Below are 18,828 nucleotides of genomic sequence, written 5' to 3' on the forward strand. Positions count from 1 at the left end.
CTGGATACATTTTCTTTCTGTTAATGAGGCTAGATTGAAACTGCTGTTGTCAGGGGTAGTGCTGCTTGACCTTCAGTGATGCATTTGATGTCTTGGAGAGTTCAGATTTAGTCACTAAATTACTGAGGTCATGCTTATAGTAGAGGTCTCAATTTTATTTATTTTTTAAATAAATAAACGTCTTTTACACTTATTGAGCCTAAGGCAATATTTATCTATTTGCAGCATTACATTCCTGGAAAACATTCTAGTGCAAACTAACATTTTCTTCAGCTCAATGAAGAAAAAAAGGTTGTAAATTGACTTTTATTATGAAAGAGTCACACAGGAAGTGCAGTGCATTTATCAGTGAACTTGTATCTTAATGCCATTATTCACTGTGATGTTTTTTTTTTTTAATTTTATTTTGGATAACAGATGGGTTTGAAATATTGCAGGGAGTAATGAAACAAGCAGGAGCAGCCACTGTGAACCATTAGATAAAGAGCTGCAGGCAAAAGGCTGTAACTTCCCAGCAAAGTAACCAACTCACTCTGCCATGCTGTTTGCAGGTTCATGCTGTGTGGAGCACACATGCAGGTCAAATATGACCTACAGTTTTAAAGCACATTTGCTGTTAGCTATAGGTCTTGCTAAATTAAACCTGAAATCCAGTTTAAGGTTCAGCCCTGGGATCAAGTCTTCGTCATCGTCTTTCCGTTTGCATAATTATGCAGACTTGCTTAATTTTGGTACTTTGCAGTCAAGCTAGGTGAACTGGATAATTCACATGGCTGTTTGGCTGGCATTGAACATATAATTATATCTGGCACTTAACTTCACACAAAGCTGCAGTTGTTCCGAAACTGGTTTCTATTCATGCTTTTATTATTTTCTTTTTCCTCCTTCCTCCTCTTTCATTTTCTTCCCCTCTTTTAATTGAAGGCTTCATTTGATTTTTGATAGATGTTCCTGATGTGCTTCACTTTCAAGTTTCAATTTTTCTGCCATTTCTGTCAATATTCCTATTCAGAGCATCCATACATGTAGCGTAACACTTCATGTTATCCTTCAGTTTCTTTGTTAAAGGTTATCCCAGGGCTTGTATTGAATTACAGAAATGTTTTGCTGTTGAACTGAGATGTCCTTTTTTAGCTGTGCGCCTTTAGATTGTCTCCTTTATCCCCTTCTCATAATGAGTCAGCATTTTATTTTGAAAGTGCTATATTAATAGCGAGGTGACCTTTACAGCGTGTCTATATAAAGTGTCCTTTATAAAAAATACAGCAAGTTTAAAATGATTGTCTGCAACCTTTCAAAATGCACAGTTCCACAATTAAAAAACACAAAACAAAAACCTGCTTGATAGTCGGTGTGCTGACAAAACCACAGGGTGTTTATGATTCATCGGTGATTAATAAAATCAAGGGCCCGCAGGCTGAAAGTGGATCGTCTCTCCATTGTCGTGCACCACCTGGCACTTTTATTGGTATTATGTGTATTATGGGACTTTTGTGAACATCCTCTTCTTTGATTTGTCCTTATTCCACATGCAGCCAGGAATTATAGCAGGAGACGAGGTAAAATGCAATCACAAATACATCATGTCTCGTTTTCAGCATATTTTCCCGCCCTATAAGCCTCAGTGTTTAACTAATCTTGTAATGTTAAGCAGTGTTATGATTTTATTGACTGTGGTCTGCTTGTTTGTTGTTACATTAACGGGCACGTGCATTTAGTTTTGGAATGGCCCTGTGCTTTTTTAAAACTTGTTTTCTTTTCTTTTTTTTATACGTGCAGTGATGTGACGAGTTTGTCTGCATGATTGTCTTTAGTGTCGAGCCTTGTTACTCGTCGTCAAGTGATCTTGTGCATCTTTTATCCTCAAGTTTTTGTTTCTCTCATTATGCTTCACTCTGCTCGCTTTTCTCCATCTTTGCTTGCATATTGCAAGATTAACTCAGACAATACAAGACGGTGTCACACTTAGCTACAAGTTAATGAGGCAGGGAGACGCGCAAAGTGTAATTCCTGATTTACACTCATTGCAAGAGGAGCCCGACACATGGCGAGGCACACACACTGTCAGTTAAGGCTAACGTCCTTGCATAAATCTTCATAAATCTTCATAAAGCAGCTCAGGGCAGGTTGTATAGGAGCAGGGATAGAGCAGGGAGAGCTTAACCTTTACCACACACAGTGCACTCTGAAAGTGTTTATACTTTCTCACTGATGGGACTAATGTGTGCGCGATAACCTTTATGTTCACAGGCAGCACAGTTCCATGTGTGATTCATGGAAGCTAATTAGGAATAAAGAACAACACATCAAGGACATTTAATTCGGTCAGACTGTGATGTGGTCCTTTCAGGCTCTAATATCTCCATTCTGCGTGCACATGTTTAACTGATTCTCTTCCAATTTGAATCAAATAGTTATATTTTAGTAAGTAAGATAAAAAGGTTAATGGTTTGTTTACTGTTGTTAGATCAAGAAAATTAAAGTAGTAGGAATTGAGGTCAGATAGACAAAGGGATGAAATTAAAGTGCTCATTTACGGCCATCTTTATTGTAGTGCCATTACCATGATTTACTGTTTTCTTTAAAAAAACAAAACAAATGTCTAGTTTTCTCTTCAAAAGATAAATCTTTTCCACCTTCTTCTTCTTTCTCAGGCCACTCTTCTCTCTTCCCCATAGAGGATGGTTTCCCTGATGATGAACGTGGAGACCAGGGTCTCGCAGGCCTAGGTTCCCCACACTGCTTTCCGCACCAGAACGGAGAGCGCGTGGAACGCTACTCGCGCAAGGTCTTTGTTGGAGGACTGCCCCCAGATATAGATGAAGGTGCAGTAGTAACATGATTAATATCAAAAGGATTGAATTCCTGGGTTACTTTTAGCCTTTTATGTAATCAAACTTAGAACAAGGGAACTTGAGGGAAAATGTAAAAAGTTAAAAATAAATAAATAAAGCAATCATGCCTGAAACACACAGGGCTTCTTACAGTACACCCCCCTGTAATTTACTGTGAAATCTGAGCAGGGCCTCTGCTCTAAATCTCCCCTGGTGTTTTCTTTGAAAAAGCTATGGGCTGACGATGAGGATGCATTATTATTATTTTTTTCATTTCAGATGAGATAACAGCCAGTTTCAGACGCTTTGGACACCTGTTTGTGGACTGGCCTCACAAAGCTGAGAGCAAATCCTATTTTCCTCCCAAAGGTATCTTAAATTCCTTAAATTCACAGCTTGTTCACACTATGCTGTTTTTTTTTTTTTTGTTTGTTTGTTTTTTTTGGCAACTGACTTCAGTATTCCTGGGTAAAGCAATGAGTGATAATCTGCTACAATCGATATCTATACATCTGAGCAATCTGGTTTTGTCTTCAGGCTGTTATCTGAAGCATTTGTCATCTCTGCTCAGATTGTTTGTATGTTTGTAAAAGCTTATGCCTTCCTGCTGTGCGAGCAGAGTGTCGTGATCAGACATGCTTTCACAGTAATCAGCAAACTAAATTCCAGCACAATCCTCTGTCAGTACTCTGCGGCCCCAGCAGCGAGAATAACCCTCTTGTGTTCTGTGCAGGCTATGCCTTCCTGCTGTTCCAGGACGAGAGCTCAGTGCAGGCTTTGATCGATGCCTGCATCGAGGAGGATGGCAAGCTGTACCTCTGCGTGTCCAGCCCCACCATCAAAGACAAGCCGGTCAGTGGGAACACACACACACACACACACACACACACACACACACACACACACACACACACACACACACACACCACACACCAATTTGCTTAAATCTATTGGTAGTCCCTTAGTAGACTAGAGCTAAAAAAAACCAAAACCCACTTGTTGGTTTTGTGTGTGACAGGTCCAGATCCGCCCATGGAACCTGAATGACAGCGACTTTGTGATGGATGGATCTCAACCTCTTGACCCAAGGAAAACCATCTTTGTGGGAGGAGTTCCTCGCCCACTCCGTGCAGGTATCCTTCTTTTTTATGCTGGTATTTTTCCGCCAGCTGAATTAACAACAAATGAGTGTTTATAATACAAACATCTGAGGAGTATTCTGTGCATATGCTTTGCATCTCAAGTGTTTTTTTGTCAAAAGCCTTTTAAAGGTTCTTATTTCCCTTCCCTTTGATTCAGTAGTCTAAATATTTTTATAGCATAAATGACCAAATGAGAACAATAAGTAGTAGTCTTCTCTTACTTCCTTTTCTTTCCCAACTGTTGAAATATCAGCCGTAAGCAAAATGCTTCCTTCTGTGAGACAAAATGTGATCAGCTTGTGCTTATAAAATTAGACCCGCTACAGGGTGAGGCTAAAGAGACACTGACCTACACTGGTTATTTCAGGAAGTAGTCTCTATGACACACTGTGCAGTGTTAAAAAAAATTAAAAAAATTTTTCCCTTGATAATAATGTCACGTGTACTGTGTGTTCAAGTTTATGCCACCTTTGTGTAACTGTGTCTTAAACCTCTGTGCTGCCGTTTTAGAAAGGAACAAAGACATTAGGCCCAGCAGTGCATTAAATATTTTATGACCGTGTGTAATAACTGGGTTTAGATTTGCATTTTAAGAAAATCCACATATTAAAAAGGACGTTCAGACTTTTTAATGTCGTAATAAGTAAAGCTGACATGTAAACTTGCAGGGATTTTTTTCCACAAACTGCATGCTTGTTAAAAAAACTGAAAAACAGTCATAAGGACGGTCAGTAAATTCAGGGCACTGCTTTCATATTTACCCCGTGAAACTCTGCAGGACTTTAATCCGTCCACGTTAATGGTTTAAACTCTCAGATGAACAGTTCTCATAAAGTATGTGTTTGTGTTTTCTGGTTACACTGGCATGAGTTTATGTGAACCTCTGTATCCACACAGGTAATTGCTGGATTTCTGTGTCCTGCAATCTTTGTGTCGGTGTGCTGTCTCCATCTGTGCATCAAACTTGTTTTTGTGAATGTTTTGTTGATCTGCTTGTGTGCGTCTTCCTCACCCTCCCTCTTTGCAGTGGAGTTGGCCATGATAATGGACCGCCTGTACGGTGGAGTTTGCTACGCTGGCATCGACACAGACCCCGAGCTGAAGTACCCCAAGGGAGCGGGGCGGGTCGCCTTCTCTAATCAGCAGAGCTACATTGCTGCTATCAGTGCTCGCTTTGTACAGCTGCAGCATGGAGAAATCGATAAACGGGTGAGTGGAAAGAGGAGAAAAAAAAAAAGCTCAGTGTTTTTCTGTCTTCCCTCTCGGCCCCCTCCTTTCTTCAGCTTGCTTCCTGCTCTTACTCGTGGTGTTTCTTTCAGTTGCGCAAAGGTGATGCAAAGTTTTAACAGTTTTTCCTGGAGTAATATAGTCATACTATACTGCATTTTATACAGAAATCATCTAGCATATGAACAGAAGAGTATAAATGACTGCTGTTAAATTTAGCTTCAGATTTTACATCCATTTTAACCTTTATCCAGGCAGAGTAGTTATAATAGGCGTGCTGTGTTTGTGATGTAACTGGAGCAGAGAGTGATTTGTGTAACAGAATAATGTAGGTTCACCAGAAATGATTGGATGTTTTTAGCTGAAATATATCTTGGTGTGGTTGAACTGGGCTTAAGATTTTCATGTCTTCGCAAGCTGTAAAACTGCTCTAATGACGACTCTCCTGTTAAAGCAATAATTGAGATTTTTACTTGTAGAACTGCCTGAAATTCAGACTTTGTAACTGAGTGGACTGTTTTTTTGGTCAGCAGTTAAAACAGCTATTTTTACCAGTTTCAGTAGTAAGAGTACAAATTTGTTAACAAGTGCTTTTTTTTTTTTTTTTTTACATTCATACTGTATGTGTCAGTGAACCAGCATGCATAATACCAAAAACCCTGAAAGTGAAGCATCTAAATGGAATTTGGCTTTCATTGAGTTCATTTATCAGTGCTATACCTACTGTGACCTGAAAACTATTCTCTATAAAAAGGCTATGAACTCCAGAGCCTCACTCTTTCAGTATCAGGAACCCTACAGATGGTGCACAGTCTATTATTTATTACATTTTTTTTATTAGCCTTAATTCATAAGAATACTGTCAGTAACTTAGCCAGCGCTGTCAGCAGCAGAAGAATTACAGTAATCTCTACAGGCATGCTAATGAACTGTATATGACACAAATTCTACTGACAATAGGTGAGTTAAGATAACGTGAGACTCAGCAGATGCATGTAAAGTATAGGTAACATTATAAGTTAAGACACTGGAGTAATGGTATGCTCTTTTAAGATTTGCATAATTGTGATGTTGTGCAAATTTTGTGTAATGACTGCCTTGGTAACGTTCACCTCCCAATACTACAGTCATTCATCAGTGAGCAGGAAAGATAAAGAAGCAAGAGGTGTTCCAAAAGGTCATAAACAGGAAGTTTAAAATGCAGAAAATTTTTAGTATTTTAATAACGGTGAAGTCAGCAGTGCGATATTAACAACTTTAAACATTCTTTTGAATACTGATCAGGAATAGGAGATTATTCGGCTTTTTATTCATTCTGCTTTTTATAAACAAAAACAAGTGAAACACATTTATGCAACAAAACAAATGTCAAGTGCTCAGATCATTTTCCAACATGTTTAAAAATTCACCAGACAACAGGACATCAACAATTTACATGCTTACATCCTTTGCTCATACTGAGGCTGTTAGCTTGGATAGCTTTAGCATTTACCACTTTGGCTTTGTTAGCTTCTTTCATCTGATTAGTTTTGTTGTTAAAAATGTTTGTGTGGTCATTCCCGTTCTCATGGGTCACTTTGGCTAAATTTGTGTATTTACTCACAGTGAAGAGCTTTCATGCTAACGACATGTTTGCGTGTGACACTGAGTAAACCTGCAACTATTTGCATGTGCCACTGTGTGCATGTTGCACATGCATGGACTGGGCCTGCTCGTTGCTAGTCAGGGCCACAAACAATAAAAATGGTCCAGTTCCTGTCACTAGATGGTCAATCAGTGCATCTTTAGTTTAATTTGTGTATGTTGAAGCATAGACTGAATAAAGAAAGCACACTGTGTGGGGTGCTAAGTTAACAGCAAATCCTGGCTAGCTTGGTTAGGAGGAGGAAAGCTCATACAAACACCTGCTTCCTTATTCACAAGGGATCGCGATGCCCTTCCTGAGACAAGCCCACAGGGATTTGTGTCTCCTCCCAGTCTCGAACTCTGGATTTCTTTTTTTTTTGTCTCTCAGGCCACCACAGTATGGAGCCTCTCACACACACACATCTGCTAATCACTGGTAAATAACGGATTGAGAAGATACTACAGTCTTCCTCACCAAAAGTGAAGCTTCGGCTATTCCACTCAGCACGTCATATTATTTGTCAGCTAAATCAAGATAATGTTTTTCCAATAAAAATGGTAGAAAAGGCAAACAGCCTAATCGTAGCAGATTGTTAATCAGCTATAATGAAAATAAACTGTGCATTGTGGCCAAAATTGAGGTCTGTGGCGTCTGCAGTGAATGAAAGTTCAATTTTGAGCCCAGGCTGATTCTGTGACACTTGAGATTGCTTGTCATAAAAACAAATGTGGTTAAGAAATGCTGAACAAGTGCAAAAAAAGAGACCTTTTTTTTCCTTTGTGGAAATATTTTTAATGACCAATTGCTGAAAAGAATTACAGCAGTAGGGCACCCGGGATTTTTTTTATTCACATTAACTTAAAACAACGTGATGCAACAGTAGGAAAGGGAAAAGTAAACGGTGAGACTCGTATCAGAAAGATGGAATTACAAAGTAACAGTAAGCTGGGTTATAGACATACACTCTCCCCTGTGCATCACTCATGCGTGTGGAATAGCAGACCCCTCAAATAACAATGAAGGCTGTTACATAGAGGTGTAAATGCAGTGAATTATTGATTGGATTAATTCACGGTATTAAAAACAATATTTTCTTTCCTGCTTACTGTAATGATTCCAATAATAAAAGCAGCACCTGTTGTGGCTCACGTTGCACCCTGCTCGTAGTATGTATGGATTTATTTATTTATTTCTACCTCTTTTGCAGGTGGAAGTGAAGCCATATGTGCTGGATGACCAGCTGTGCGATGAGTGCCAGGGAACTCGCTGCGGTGGGAAGTTTGCGCCGTTCTTCTGCGCCAATGTCACCTGCCTACAATATTATTGCGAGTACTGCTGGGCGGCCATCCATTCGCGCGCCGGCCGCGAGTTTCACAAACCCCTGGTGAAAGAGGGAGGCGACCGACCCCGTCACATCTCCTTCCGCTGGAACTGAGCGGAAATTAGAGAGGGAGAGGCAACAGAGGAGCAGGAGGGCAGGTAGTGCAGGAGTCGCAAAATCATTGTACAAATAAATGCACTTTTCTGTTGCTGGTTCCTTTTTGCTCCACTTTCACCCGACATTTTTTGCAATTTTTTTGTTAAATTAATATTTAAAGACGGAAAAGAAAGATTGGATTTATATCCAGATATGTCAAGGAAGCAAAAAAAAAAAAAAAGATGTGTAATATGATTTTATTTATGTTTGATTTTTAAAATATTTTTATTAGTTCTAAAAAAAAAAAACTTATATAGAAAAGTTTGAGGTGTGATATGGTACTCTGCTATTTTAATTGGGATATTTTTCTAAACAGTGTATTTTATTTTAATTTTGATACAAGAGGCCCCGAAACAAATACTTGTCATTTGACATTCAGCTGACTTGTTTTGTAGCAGAGCTCTTACATTTTATTTTGTATCGAGTCTCCAGAGCAAATGCTGTTTGAACAGAATATGATTGGCTATTTATTTCTGAGAGGTAGGATTAAAGTGCCCCTATTTTGCATATTTGCATATGTTTAAAGTCTCAGTGTTTCATGTGAGGGAGGCGAGTGTTCACTCAAATAGATTTTGTGAAGTCCAAAAACAAGATTTGGGTCATACTGTTCACTGCTGCAGTGCCTGTCTTTAACCCTCTGTGTGAAACTCTCCGTTTTGCCTCCTGTCTCTTTAAGGCCCCCCCCCCCCCAGTGACATAAGTCACAAAACAAAAACCTTTGACAGTTTCAAACAGTACAGCAGTATTTTATATATAGTTAATATATAAAAAAATCAACATACACACACACACACACACACACACACACACACACACACACACACACACACACACACACACACACACACACACACACACACACACACACACACACACACACACACACCAGGATATGGAAGAACCCAAAAGGCATAATAGGGGCACTTTAAGTTTGCTATTGATAGCTGAGGCTCCAGAGCAAATGTGAATTAAAAAGGGTGTTGCTAAAGAAGAGTGCACTTATTTCCAGTTTAAGTACTGAAGATACACAGTACGTAAGACCCTTAGTAGTTACCAAAGCTGAATCTTAATTCACTCTGACGAGCAGAAAGAGCCCACTGCAGAACGAAATGGATTCGTTTTCCCTTCCCAGATCAAAAACGTTCGAACCTCTCGTTATGATTTCCAGGACCATACAAACATTTTGATGTTACTTGAAAATCTAAACAAAATTTTAGCAACACTGATTAGGGTTTCGATCTCCATTTTGACATGCAAAAACTAATACCTCAAACTCCGCTGCTAATGTGCCGAATACAGAGAGAGAGAGAGAGAGAGAGAAAAAAGAAACCAAGAAAGAAAACATCATCGCTCTCTGGTGTTCTCCTTTCCTCAGAACTATAATCAGAGGGAAGTGATACAACAGGCAGAGAGTGATGTAACTGGCACAGTTTTCTACTCAACTTGCTTCATCACCTCCTTATTTTTGTAATCAAACCCAGGGTTGTGCTAGTGACAGAGCATCGTAAAATATACAGTGTATTATTGGAATGTATGGTAAAGGGAGGCTACAGGAGAGACAGGCTTAGTGGTGAAGAGAGAAATTCAGCCCCAGATCCCCTCCTCGTGTCTGCCTGCGGCCTCTGCTGCTAAGCTTACAGCTAACAAACAGAAGGCCTCATTCGTGGATCACAACCTGCTCGAGGCTTGAATCCACGTCCTTCAGGACCGAGGTTAAGGCAACGTGTCACTGAAGGACGGTATTGCAGTTTTTAATGGGGCTACCACCAAACAGGAAATACCTGTCTGTGTTAGTTTTGTTTTAATGCATTTGTGCAATTCTCCCAAGTCTTTAATGGAAAAAAAAAAAGTTTTACTTTGCATCCAAGGGTTAGTTACATTTAATGAAAGAAGCAATTAAAAGTTTATCTGACTTTGGAATCGTCATCACATGTAGGGATCTGCCCTTGAAGCCAGGTCCCTGCCAAGCTAATCCAACTCAGCATCCAGTGTTTTTGAAGCATAAATGAAGATAGTCTCTGAAGTGTGCTCTACTACTGCACACTTGTGACCCACATGCAGTTTGCTTTCCATAACGAGATTGCAGGTCCAGTCGACTGTAGCCAGCGGCTTTTGGGAACCAAAGATGGCTGTGCAGTAGTGGGTCATACTGTAGCTTGTTACTTGTGTGGAAGTTTTGGTTTTTCTTTTTCATTTTCTTCAAGGACGTTTTGCATATATATATTTTTTGTTTTCCTAAATCTGTGATTTCTACCCAGTTTTGCTTAACTGTCAAGCCCTGATAGACTCCAGCGAACCAAAGATTGGCCTTGAACATCGTCTTTACAGAATGCATTATGCATATGAACGATAGTGCCGTGAAAACCATCAGAACATCAGTATGGGGGGGGGGACAAAACAGGGCTTGCGAGACATGCAAACAAGGCCTCACACTCCCTCCGTAGCTCAAAATGGAGGTGTGTGCTGTCAGTTAGGCGCTAGTTATTTTTATCTGAAATGGATTTGTGCGTTTGGGAAAAGTAACACAAAAAGTACACCTTCCCACGGCGAAAGTAAAACTAATCCTTACCTTTGTTTGAGTCACTCAGTGGTAACCTTATTAGCCGAGCATTTAAATGTCAGGGAGTTAGTACAGAAACTTGATTATTACACACACTAGTGAGAATCCTCATATCGGCGCGGTGTTGTCGGCACCAGTTTTGCACCCTGGACATTAGTTTTGTGGGTGTGGTGGGTGAGCATTTTAGAAGTTAAAACACTTTGTGAAGAATTTGCTGTTAAATGAGATGAAAAAAAAAAGATTATTTTATACATGGCCTGCTGATTTTTGGTACAGTGTTTTCTAGCTAAATTATTTTGTCATGCACATATAAACATTTATTATGCACTACTTTTCTAAATATTTTTTGTTTCTTTTTCCAACAGTCATTTTAGGCACATTTTTCACAAATGGGGAAACTCCTTTTTGCAATACCTCAATTTTTCACATTGTGAAAGGTAGCTTTTGTACTTTTGTTACTGAAAGATCTGCATATATGGAAATGTTCATTTTAGGAAAAACAAAAAAAGTTGAGTGATTTCAATATATATTATTTTCAATTATGCTTTTTATACATTTCAGTGCTGAGGAATCTTTACAACTAAGTGCGCACTTGTGTTGATGCGACTTCAGATGTGCAGAGGAGAGACCAAAGTGTATTGCTCTCTTGGTCTTAGCTTTTCTTACACTAGATGTTTTCCAGTCGATCTGGTCAATAAGAGCATGGCGAGAAAAAGAAAGAAAGAAAGACATATAATTTGGGATTGATGTTAATGTGTCTAAAAATGGCTATACTAGTTGGAAATGGTAACTTCTGTCTTGGTTTCCTCTCCATAGATGGAGCATAACTTATTATATAAGGAGAATGCAAAATTTGGTTCACGCTTAACGCTGAATCTCGTATCACAAGAATGGATGTTTGGTGTTTAGATATTTTAATATTTGAAAAAAAAGTATATATATATATTCTTGAACTTGCCAACTAGCACCTATTGTAATCCTTAGCATGCATGACGAAAAAAAAAAAGAAAAAGAAAATGACAAGTACAATGAATTAGCTATTACAATTAATTGTTGTGGTGTGCACCAAATGTTTCTCAACTATTCAGTTAAGGACACCCCGAACCCGCTCTCACCTCACCCTCTTCCCCTCTTCCCATGTTCCCGCCCCACGTGTCGATTTCCTCGCTTCCCCATTCGCAGACCTCTGCAGGATGCACGTGACAGAGAGATAAAAGAAACCTACCTTTGAATTGATTTGGCAGTGCAGGACTTTGAGCATCCTTTATATAGAGAACACTGTTTAAAAAGACTTGAGAACCTGTCCCCGCTGTCTGTCGAGGTGATCTTACATAGACCTATCTGGAGGAAAGGGGAGCTTAAAGACTTGAATGTGGTAAATGTTGCAAGTTAACTTCAAGTTGTTATGTGCAATACTTCTTTTGAACCTTTTTCCAGATAAAGACTCTTTGCAATGTAATTCTTTAATGCCATTTTTAATTGCAGACATTTAATTAAAGAAGATGTTAATATGTTTTTCACAGTCATTTTCTACTGTTATTGTAATCCTTTTCATGCTGGTGTTTGTAAAAAAGAAAAGAAATCAAACTATTTGTACTAATATAAATAATTGAAGTTATTTTTAAAACATTAAAGGTTTTGTGCTCATTTGCTTATTTTGTTTATTTTAAGCTACTGTGATTGATTGCATTGTAATTATTAGGTCAACAATGTATTTAGCTGTTTATTGGTATATTTTTAATTGGAATGTATAATTGATTTTTATAATTTTGATCAGATTTTTGTTATATTTTTGAGGTGAAGCTTTTAATATGTTAAAGTGTCTAGTTTTTACTAATTGCTATATTGTGCTCCACAATATATGGTTCACATTTTCTGAAGGAAAATAAATATTTAAATATTTGTCTGTTAATGATGTTACTTAATGGCAAGATTTCAATAGTTTTTAACTGTGTATGGGAAGGTTGTTGTATTTATTAATAGCATTTTTTTACTTAAGATATCACCTTAATTTTTATTGTCATTTCACTTTATAAGTTCCTATTTTTGTATTTTCCTTTCTAATTAAGTTATGTAATACGGATATGTCCATATTTCTAGGAGTTGGTCTGTAGAAGTGCTAGTGAAACGAAAAAGAAAAATCTAATGTTATTTAATTGTTTGCAGCCAACTATTTATAACAGTATGCATAATTTTTAAATATTTGTAATGTGAAATGTTGAATGAAATAAATCTTAACTGTGATGAAAGCCTGTGTATGATGTGATTATTTATGACTGTTGTGTTGTCACAGCTTTAAACCTTCAGCTCCTTAATCAGTGTTCAAATCTGGCTGAAAGTTGAATAATTAAAGAGGAGTGTCGATGCCTTGTCTGGCTAAAGGCATCCGCTGTCCGCCTGATCTTCTACAATTCACAAGAATTCCCACTCCTAGAGAAAACTGCACACGACAGTCATCTGATGGCTCAAGGTCGTATTTGTTGTTTTATGGGATTTTTCTCGATGACGAGAAAACTTTGACGTTCCTTCAGTTTTTCACGCATTCAACAACTGAGAAGAAGAATGAGCTGAATGAAAGAATATTGTTTTCCTTATTTTATTTTATTTTTTATATCAAACAACGATAACCGGAGAAATTCAACATGCAGGATTTTAAATTGTTAAGGGAACAAAGTTGTCTAAACCTACCTGGCTCTGTGTGATAAAGTAATAGATGGTTGTGCCTTGGCAACATGAACTGCAATCATGGCTTTCAGTAACTGGTAATTAGTCTTTCACATCACTGTGGAGGAATTTTGGTCCACTTTTTTTTTTTTTTTTTTTTAAATTCAGCCACATTGGAGGGTTTTCCGGCATAAATGGTTTTCACACCAGATGTAACTGGTGTAAAAGTTATACTTTTGTCCCATCAGTCCATGGAATTCTTTCTCCAGAGTCTTGAGGATCATGAAGACGTTGTTTTTGTTTTTTTTTATATATATTTATTCATACAAGACGAGCCTTTGTGCTCTTTTTGGTCAGCAGTGATTTATTTCAAACTCTCCCATGGAGGCCATTTTTGCCCAGTCTCTTTCTTATTGTTGAATCATGAACTCCTTAACTGAGGAAAGTGAGGGCTGCAGTGCTTTAGATGTTGAACTGGCTCCTTAGTGATCTCCTGGATGAGCCACTAGTGCTCTCCTGGAGTAATTTTGGTAGGTCGGCCACTCCTGGGAAGAGATGGGCAGTAACGCCTTACTGTAATCTGATTACTTTTTTCAAGTAACGAGTAAAGTAAGGGATTACTATTGCAAAAACGGTAATTAGATTACCGTTACTTTCCCGTAGGAACGCTGCGTTACTGCGTTACTAAAACCGTGATTTTTTGCGAGAATGTCTCATGACAGTGACGTAAGCGAGTGCGACCTTAGTGACAACAGCTGTGTGCAGATCAACAATGGATAATATATCGAGTGCGGGAGAGAGTATGAGCGTGCAGCGTTTAAAGCGTGGAAGTACTGACCTTACTTTAAGTTTGATTCCATAAAAAGTGACAAAAACATTAGCGTCCGCTGCTCACGTGGGAAGAAAACTTCTTTTTACAGCGAAAAAAAACCCCCCTAAATTTCCAAGCAAGCACCGAGTGCGCTATGACGTAATGGGAAATTCACAGAGAAACTGCCGTATCCTTCCACTGACCGCTGCGGCACACCTGCACCAGGGTAAACCTCCGCCTACCCCACTCCTGCTTTACAGGTGAAAATAGAGCAACAGGACCGCTGAGTCTTTGACTTTATTTATTTTCTGCTGTGTTTTACTTGCATCGATTTGAAAGAGTGAGTGTAAACACAAAAAAAAATAATTATTATTTTATGTGCTGGAATGTGCAGAAAATAGGTTTAAATATTAAACAAATTTCTTCCAGTCAGAGAATGTTGCATATAATTAAATTTTTGCTTGATGCATAAAGTTAAAAGATTAAAACTGATAAAACAAGTTAAAAAAAGAGACTTTTCCATTTGATTACATTTTGTATGATGGATTATGCAGAAAAAGTAGAATTGGGCTGAAAGATCTTTCGCTTTATCACCTATTCAGGTTGTAAATCGTGTTTTTAAAAAGTAACTAAGTAACTAAGTAATTACCTTTTAGTTCATGTTTGAGTATAAAAGGAGCTGTCTACACTTTTTCTTTGTGAGTTCATTACTACCTATCTAATAACCCAGACACGACCTGTTCTTTTGTTTTCTGAACATGTGTGACAGCTCGGTAACACCACCAGCTGGCTGCATCTTATTTGTAACAGAAGTCCTCTTTCCATGTAAAGTGTGATTTTTAGTCAAAGAAATGTAAATTTTGTAGAGATGTTTGATACAGTTAGGCCATAAATATTTGCACAGAGACAACTTTTTCTATTTTTGGTTCTGTACATTACCACAATTAATTTTAAATGAAACGACTCAGATGCAGTTGAAATGCAGACTTTCAGCTTTAATTCAGTGAGTTGAACAAAAAGATTGCATAAAAATGTGAGGAACGAAGACATTTTTAACACAATCCCTTCATTTCAGGGGCTCGGCGTAATTGGACAAATTAAATAACTAAAAATAAAATGTTCATCTCTAATACTTTGTTGAAAGCCCTTTGCTGGCAATGACAGCCTGAAGTCTTGAACATGGACATCACCAGATGCTGGGTTTCCTCCTTTTTAATGCTCTGCTAGGCCTTTACTGCAGCGGCTTTCAGTTGCTGTTTGTTTGTGGGCGTTGCTGTCCAAAGTTTAGTCTTCAATAAATGAAATGCATACCCAACTGGGTTACGGTTAGGTGACTGACTTGGCCAGTCAAGAATATTCAATTTCGTTGCATTAATAAACTCCTGGGTTGCTTTGCTGTATGTGTTGGGTCATTGTCCATCTGTATTATGAAACGCTGCCCAATCAATTTGACTGCATTAGCTGGATCTGAAAAGAGTGTATGTCTCCGTCTCATTTGGCTTTTGTCCTGTGTCACATCATCAACAAACAGTAGTGTCCCAGTGCCGCTGGCAGCCATGCACACCCAAGCCATCGCACTGCCCCTGCCCTGCTTCACAGATGATGTGGTATTATTTGGATCATGAGCTGTTCCACAGCTTCTCCATACTCTTCTCCTTTTTCTTGCCATCATTCTGGTAGAGGTTGATTTTGGTTTCATCTGTCGAAATATTTTTTTTCCAGAACTGTGCTGGGGTTTGGCTTTTTTTTTAGACGTTTTTATTTACTTATTTATTTTTTGAGCAAAGTCCAATCTAGCCTTTTTATTCTTGAGGCTTATGAGCGGTTTGCACTTTGCAGTGAACTCTCTGTATTTACTTTCATGCAGTCTTCTTGGATATTGATACGCATACCTCCTGGAGAGTGTTGTTCACTTGGTTGATGTTGTGAGGTGGTTTCTCTTCACTGTGGAAATGATACTGCGATCATCCACAATTGTTGTCTTCCATGGACGTCCATCTTTTTTTGCGTTGCTGAGTTCACCAGTGCTTTCTTTCCTTGGATGTACCAAACAGTAGATTTTGCCACTCCTGTTATTGTAGCAGATGTTTTTTTTTTTCTGTTTTCATAGCTTAAGGATAGCTTTGTTCACCTTCATGGAAAACTCCTTTAACCACATGTTGTCTTTTCACAGCAAAATCTTCTAAATGCAAGCACCACACCTCAAATCAACCCCAGGCCTTTTGTCTGCATTACTGATAATGACTTTGAGTTAATTGTCCAATTACTTTTGGTCCCCTTTCTCCAATTTGAATGTGGATACCCTCAAATGAAAGCTGAGAGACTACACATTCTGTCCATTATATAATTATAAATGGAAAGTGTTTGGATAAGCAGGTAAAAAAACAAAACTTGTGTCAATGTCCAAATATATATGGACCTAGCTGTAGTTGTTAGTGTGATACAGCCTACCTTTTCAGGTGAGGGGAGGGAAGAACATGTTGTTATCAGGAAGACAAGTTTAGAATAACATAAAACATATCTCGTCCACACCCAGTAATATGAATATAACAAGATGACTGCAGTATTAAACTATCCTGGTGCTCGGCTTATAGGCTGAAAATCAATACGTCATCATCTGATTCCCATGGACAAACAAACGGAGCTTGTTAGATTGTGTCAGGAAATTGTATGAAGAAATAATTTGTATTACCTCATACCACAGGGCAGCTGGAGGATGATATTTCTCCACTGCAAACAGAGCTCCATCTTTGAGGTTCTCACAAAAGGAGATGATGCAATGGCTGAAAAAAAAAAAATGTCTGCAAAATCACTTTAGGTGTATTGTGTCTCGCTTACAGTCAATTATCCCATTTTAGTCGGTTCCCTGAGAACCATAAAGGAGCTAATTCCTAAACCTGAGAGGACGCAGTAGGAACATTACAGTAAGTATACAGAAACAGGCATCAGATTATATCTCTGTTCAGCTGCTGAATAATCAGGTAATCACCCGTCACAAAAGGATGAAGGGTGGTCATGCTCAGCTAAACTTCTAAATACTTTCAATACGTTTGACGGCAGGGAAATAAATGGAAGCTCATCTTTAATCATCTGATGTGCTATAAAAAATATTATATTTGATCCATGGAGGAGTTAGGTGTTTATGTCAGCTGACTTGATAACCTCAGGAAGATCTGCAAGCACAGCAATGAAGCAGAAAAGTGCATAAAAGATTACGTTTCCCCTGTTGTGCCTCTATGGAAATGCGCTTCCTGGCCAGGAGGGTAGAGAAGGTGGTTAAACCACGGAGAAGGTGAAAAAGCATGAAAAAGTCACCACCTCTGTGAAATATGGCTGCCTACATACCGACTCTTGGGCTCCAAATGTCCCGTTAATGCTGCATACAGGTTACACGTCCCCACAAACTTGTGAAATATGATTATGCTTATTATTAATAATATTAATGATTAAATAATAATGAATACCATTATCATTAGTTGTATTATTTGCAGCATTTGTACCTTTCAAATTGTCTCCAGCAGCATTAGTAGTCATATTATTATTTTCACTCATTAGTAGAAGCAGTGATTATTTGAATAATGCTAGTTTTAGTAGTAATCGTATTAGTAAGCAATAGTAGTAATAAGTCAGATTAAGTAATAGTAATACCTTTTGCAGTATTTGTACCCTGCCAATTGTCTCTAGCAGTAATGCTAGTAGTATTGGTATTTTCATTGGTAGGATTAGTAGAAGCAGTGATAATTTACAGTAATGCTAGTTTTAGTAGTAACAGGATAGAATGGCGCTTTATTGTTATTGTATATGTACAATGAAATTAGTAGTATTACTTGCAGTATTTGTAGGTTGCCAGTTGTCTCCAGCAGTATTAGTATTATTCATATGATAAGCAACTGTATTTGATGTAGTGTTAGTTTTAGTAGTTTTAGCAGTAGTAGTGTTTCTACCTTGTGCAGCCTTCACCTGATAATGGTAAATTATTACGGACACGCCCTCTTTTGAAATATCAGCTGCACTGTTACACTGGCTGCGTGTCACTTGTTAAACCACCAGGTGGCGCTGTAGGACCAAAGAAACCAGTTTGAGTCCCGCATGTTTCATGCTGCCTTCACGTGATGCGTGTAATGTTGCTTCTTTATGGAAAATGTCAGTTTTAAAACTGGGGAAATGAGAATATTAAGCAACTTCTAAGTGATCGGGATGTCATATTCAGGGTGGAGAGCAAAATCAATCCGCTCCAAGCAGTCCACTTTTATTCTTCGGGTTAGATCTGTGTATTCACAACGCTAGATCCGGACCCGCTTTAATTCATTTAACAAACAAAAGTGACCAAAATGCTCTAAAATATGTTGGTGAAAAATCGGACTTTACCAGGTAACTTGAAAGGCAACGACAGTCCAGTTTCCACTTTGGCAAAACAAACGAGACTCTTAGAGGAGGAAAAAAAACCCAAACATCCCCCTAGTGGCAACTCCAGCGGCTTGGCGTT

The 18,828-nt window shown here is 38.4% G+C and overlaps 1 protein-coding gene across 4 annotated transcripts in view; it reads left to right on the top strand.

Annotated features, from left to right (window-relative positions):
* The window catches only part of cpeb4b (cytoplasmic polyadenylation element binding protein 4b), a 35,022-nt gene extending 25,829 nt beyond the window's left edge, over window positions 1-9,193 (top strand). The window contains exons 5-11 of one of the 4 annotated variants that reach the window (XM_080867139.1): window positions 1,536-1,559; window positions 2,655-2,825; window positions 3,114-3,203; window positions 3,568-3,686; window positions 3,853-3,967; window positions 5,004-5,185; window positions 8,038-9,193. In XM_080867139.1, coding sequence (XP_080723265.1) covers window positions 1,536-1,559; window positions 2,655-2,825; window positions 3,114-3,203; window positions 3,568-3,686; window positions 3,853-3,967; window positions 5,004-5,185; window positions 8,038-8,265 — 929 coding nt within the window. In that variant the 3' untranslated portion in view covers window positions 8,266-9,193. The remainder of the gene's footprint in view (window positions 1-1,535; window positions 1,560-2,654; window positions 2,826-3,113; window positions 3,204-3,567; window positions 3,687-3,852; window positions 3,968-5,003; window positions 5,186-8,037) is intronic. The other 3 variants (XM_080867141.1, XM_080867140.1, XM_080867142.1) reach the window with 3 other exon arrangements.
* Window positions 9,194-18,828: the final 9,635 nt, after the last annotated feature.

Source organism: Rhamphochromis sp. 'chilingali', assembly GCF_963969265.1.
Source record: "Rhamphochromis sp. 'chilingali' genome assembly, chromosome: 19".
Lineage (NCBI taxonomy): Eukaryota > Metazoa > Chordata > Actinopteri > Cichliformes > Cichlidae > Rhamphochromis > Rhamphochromis sp. 'chilingali'.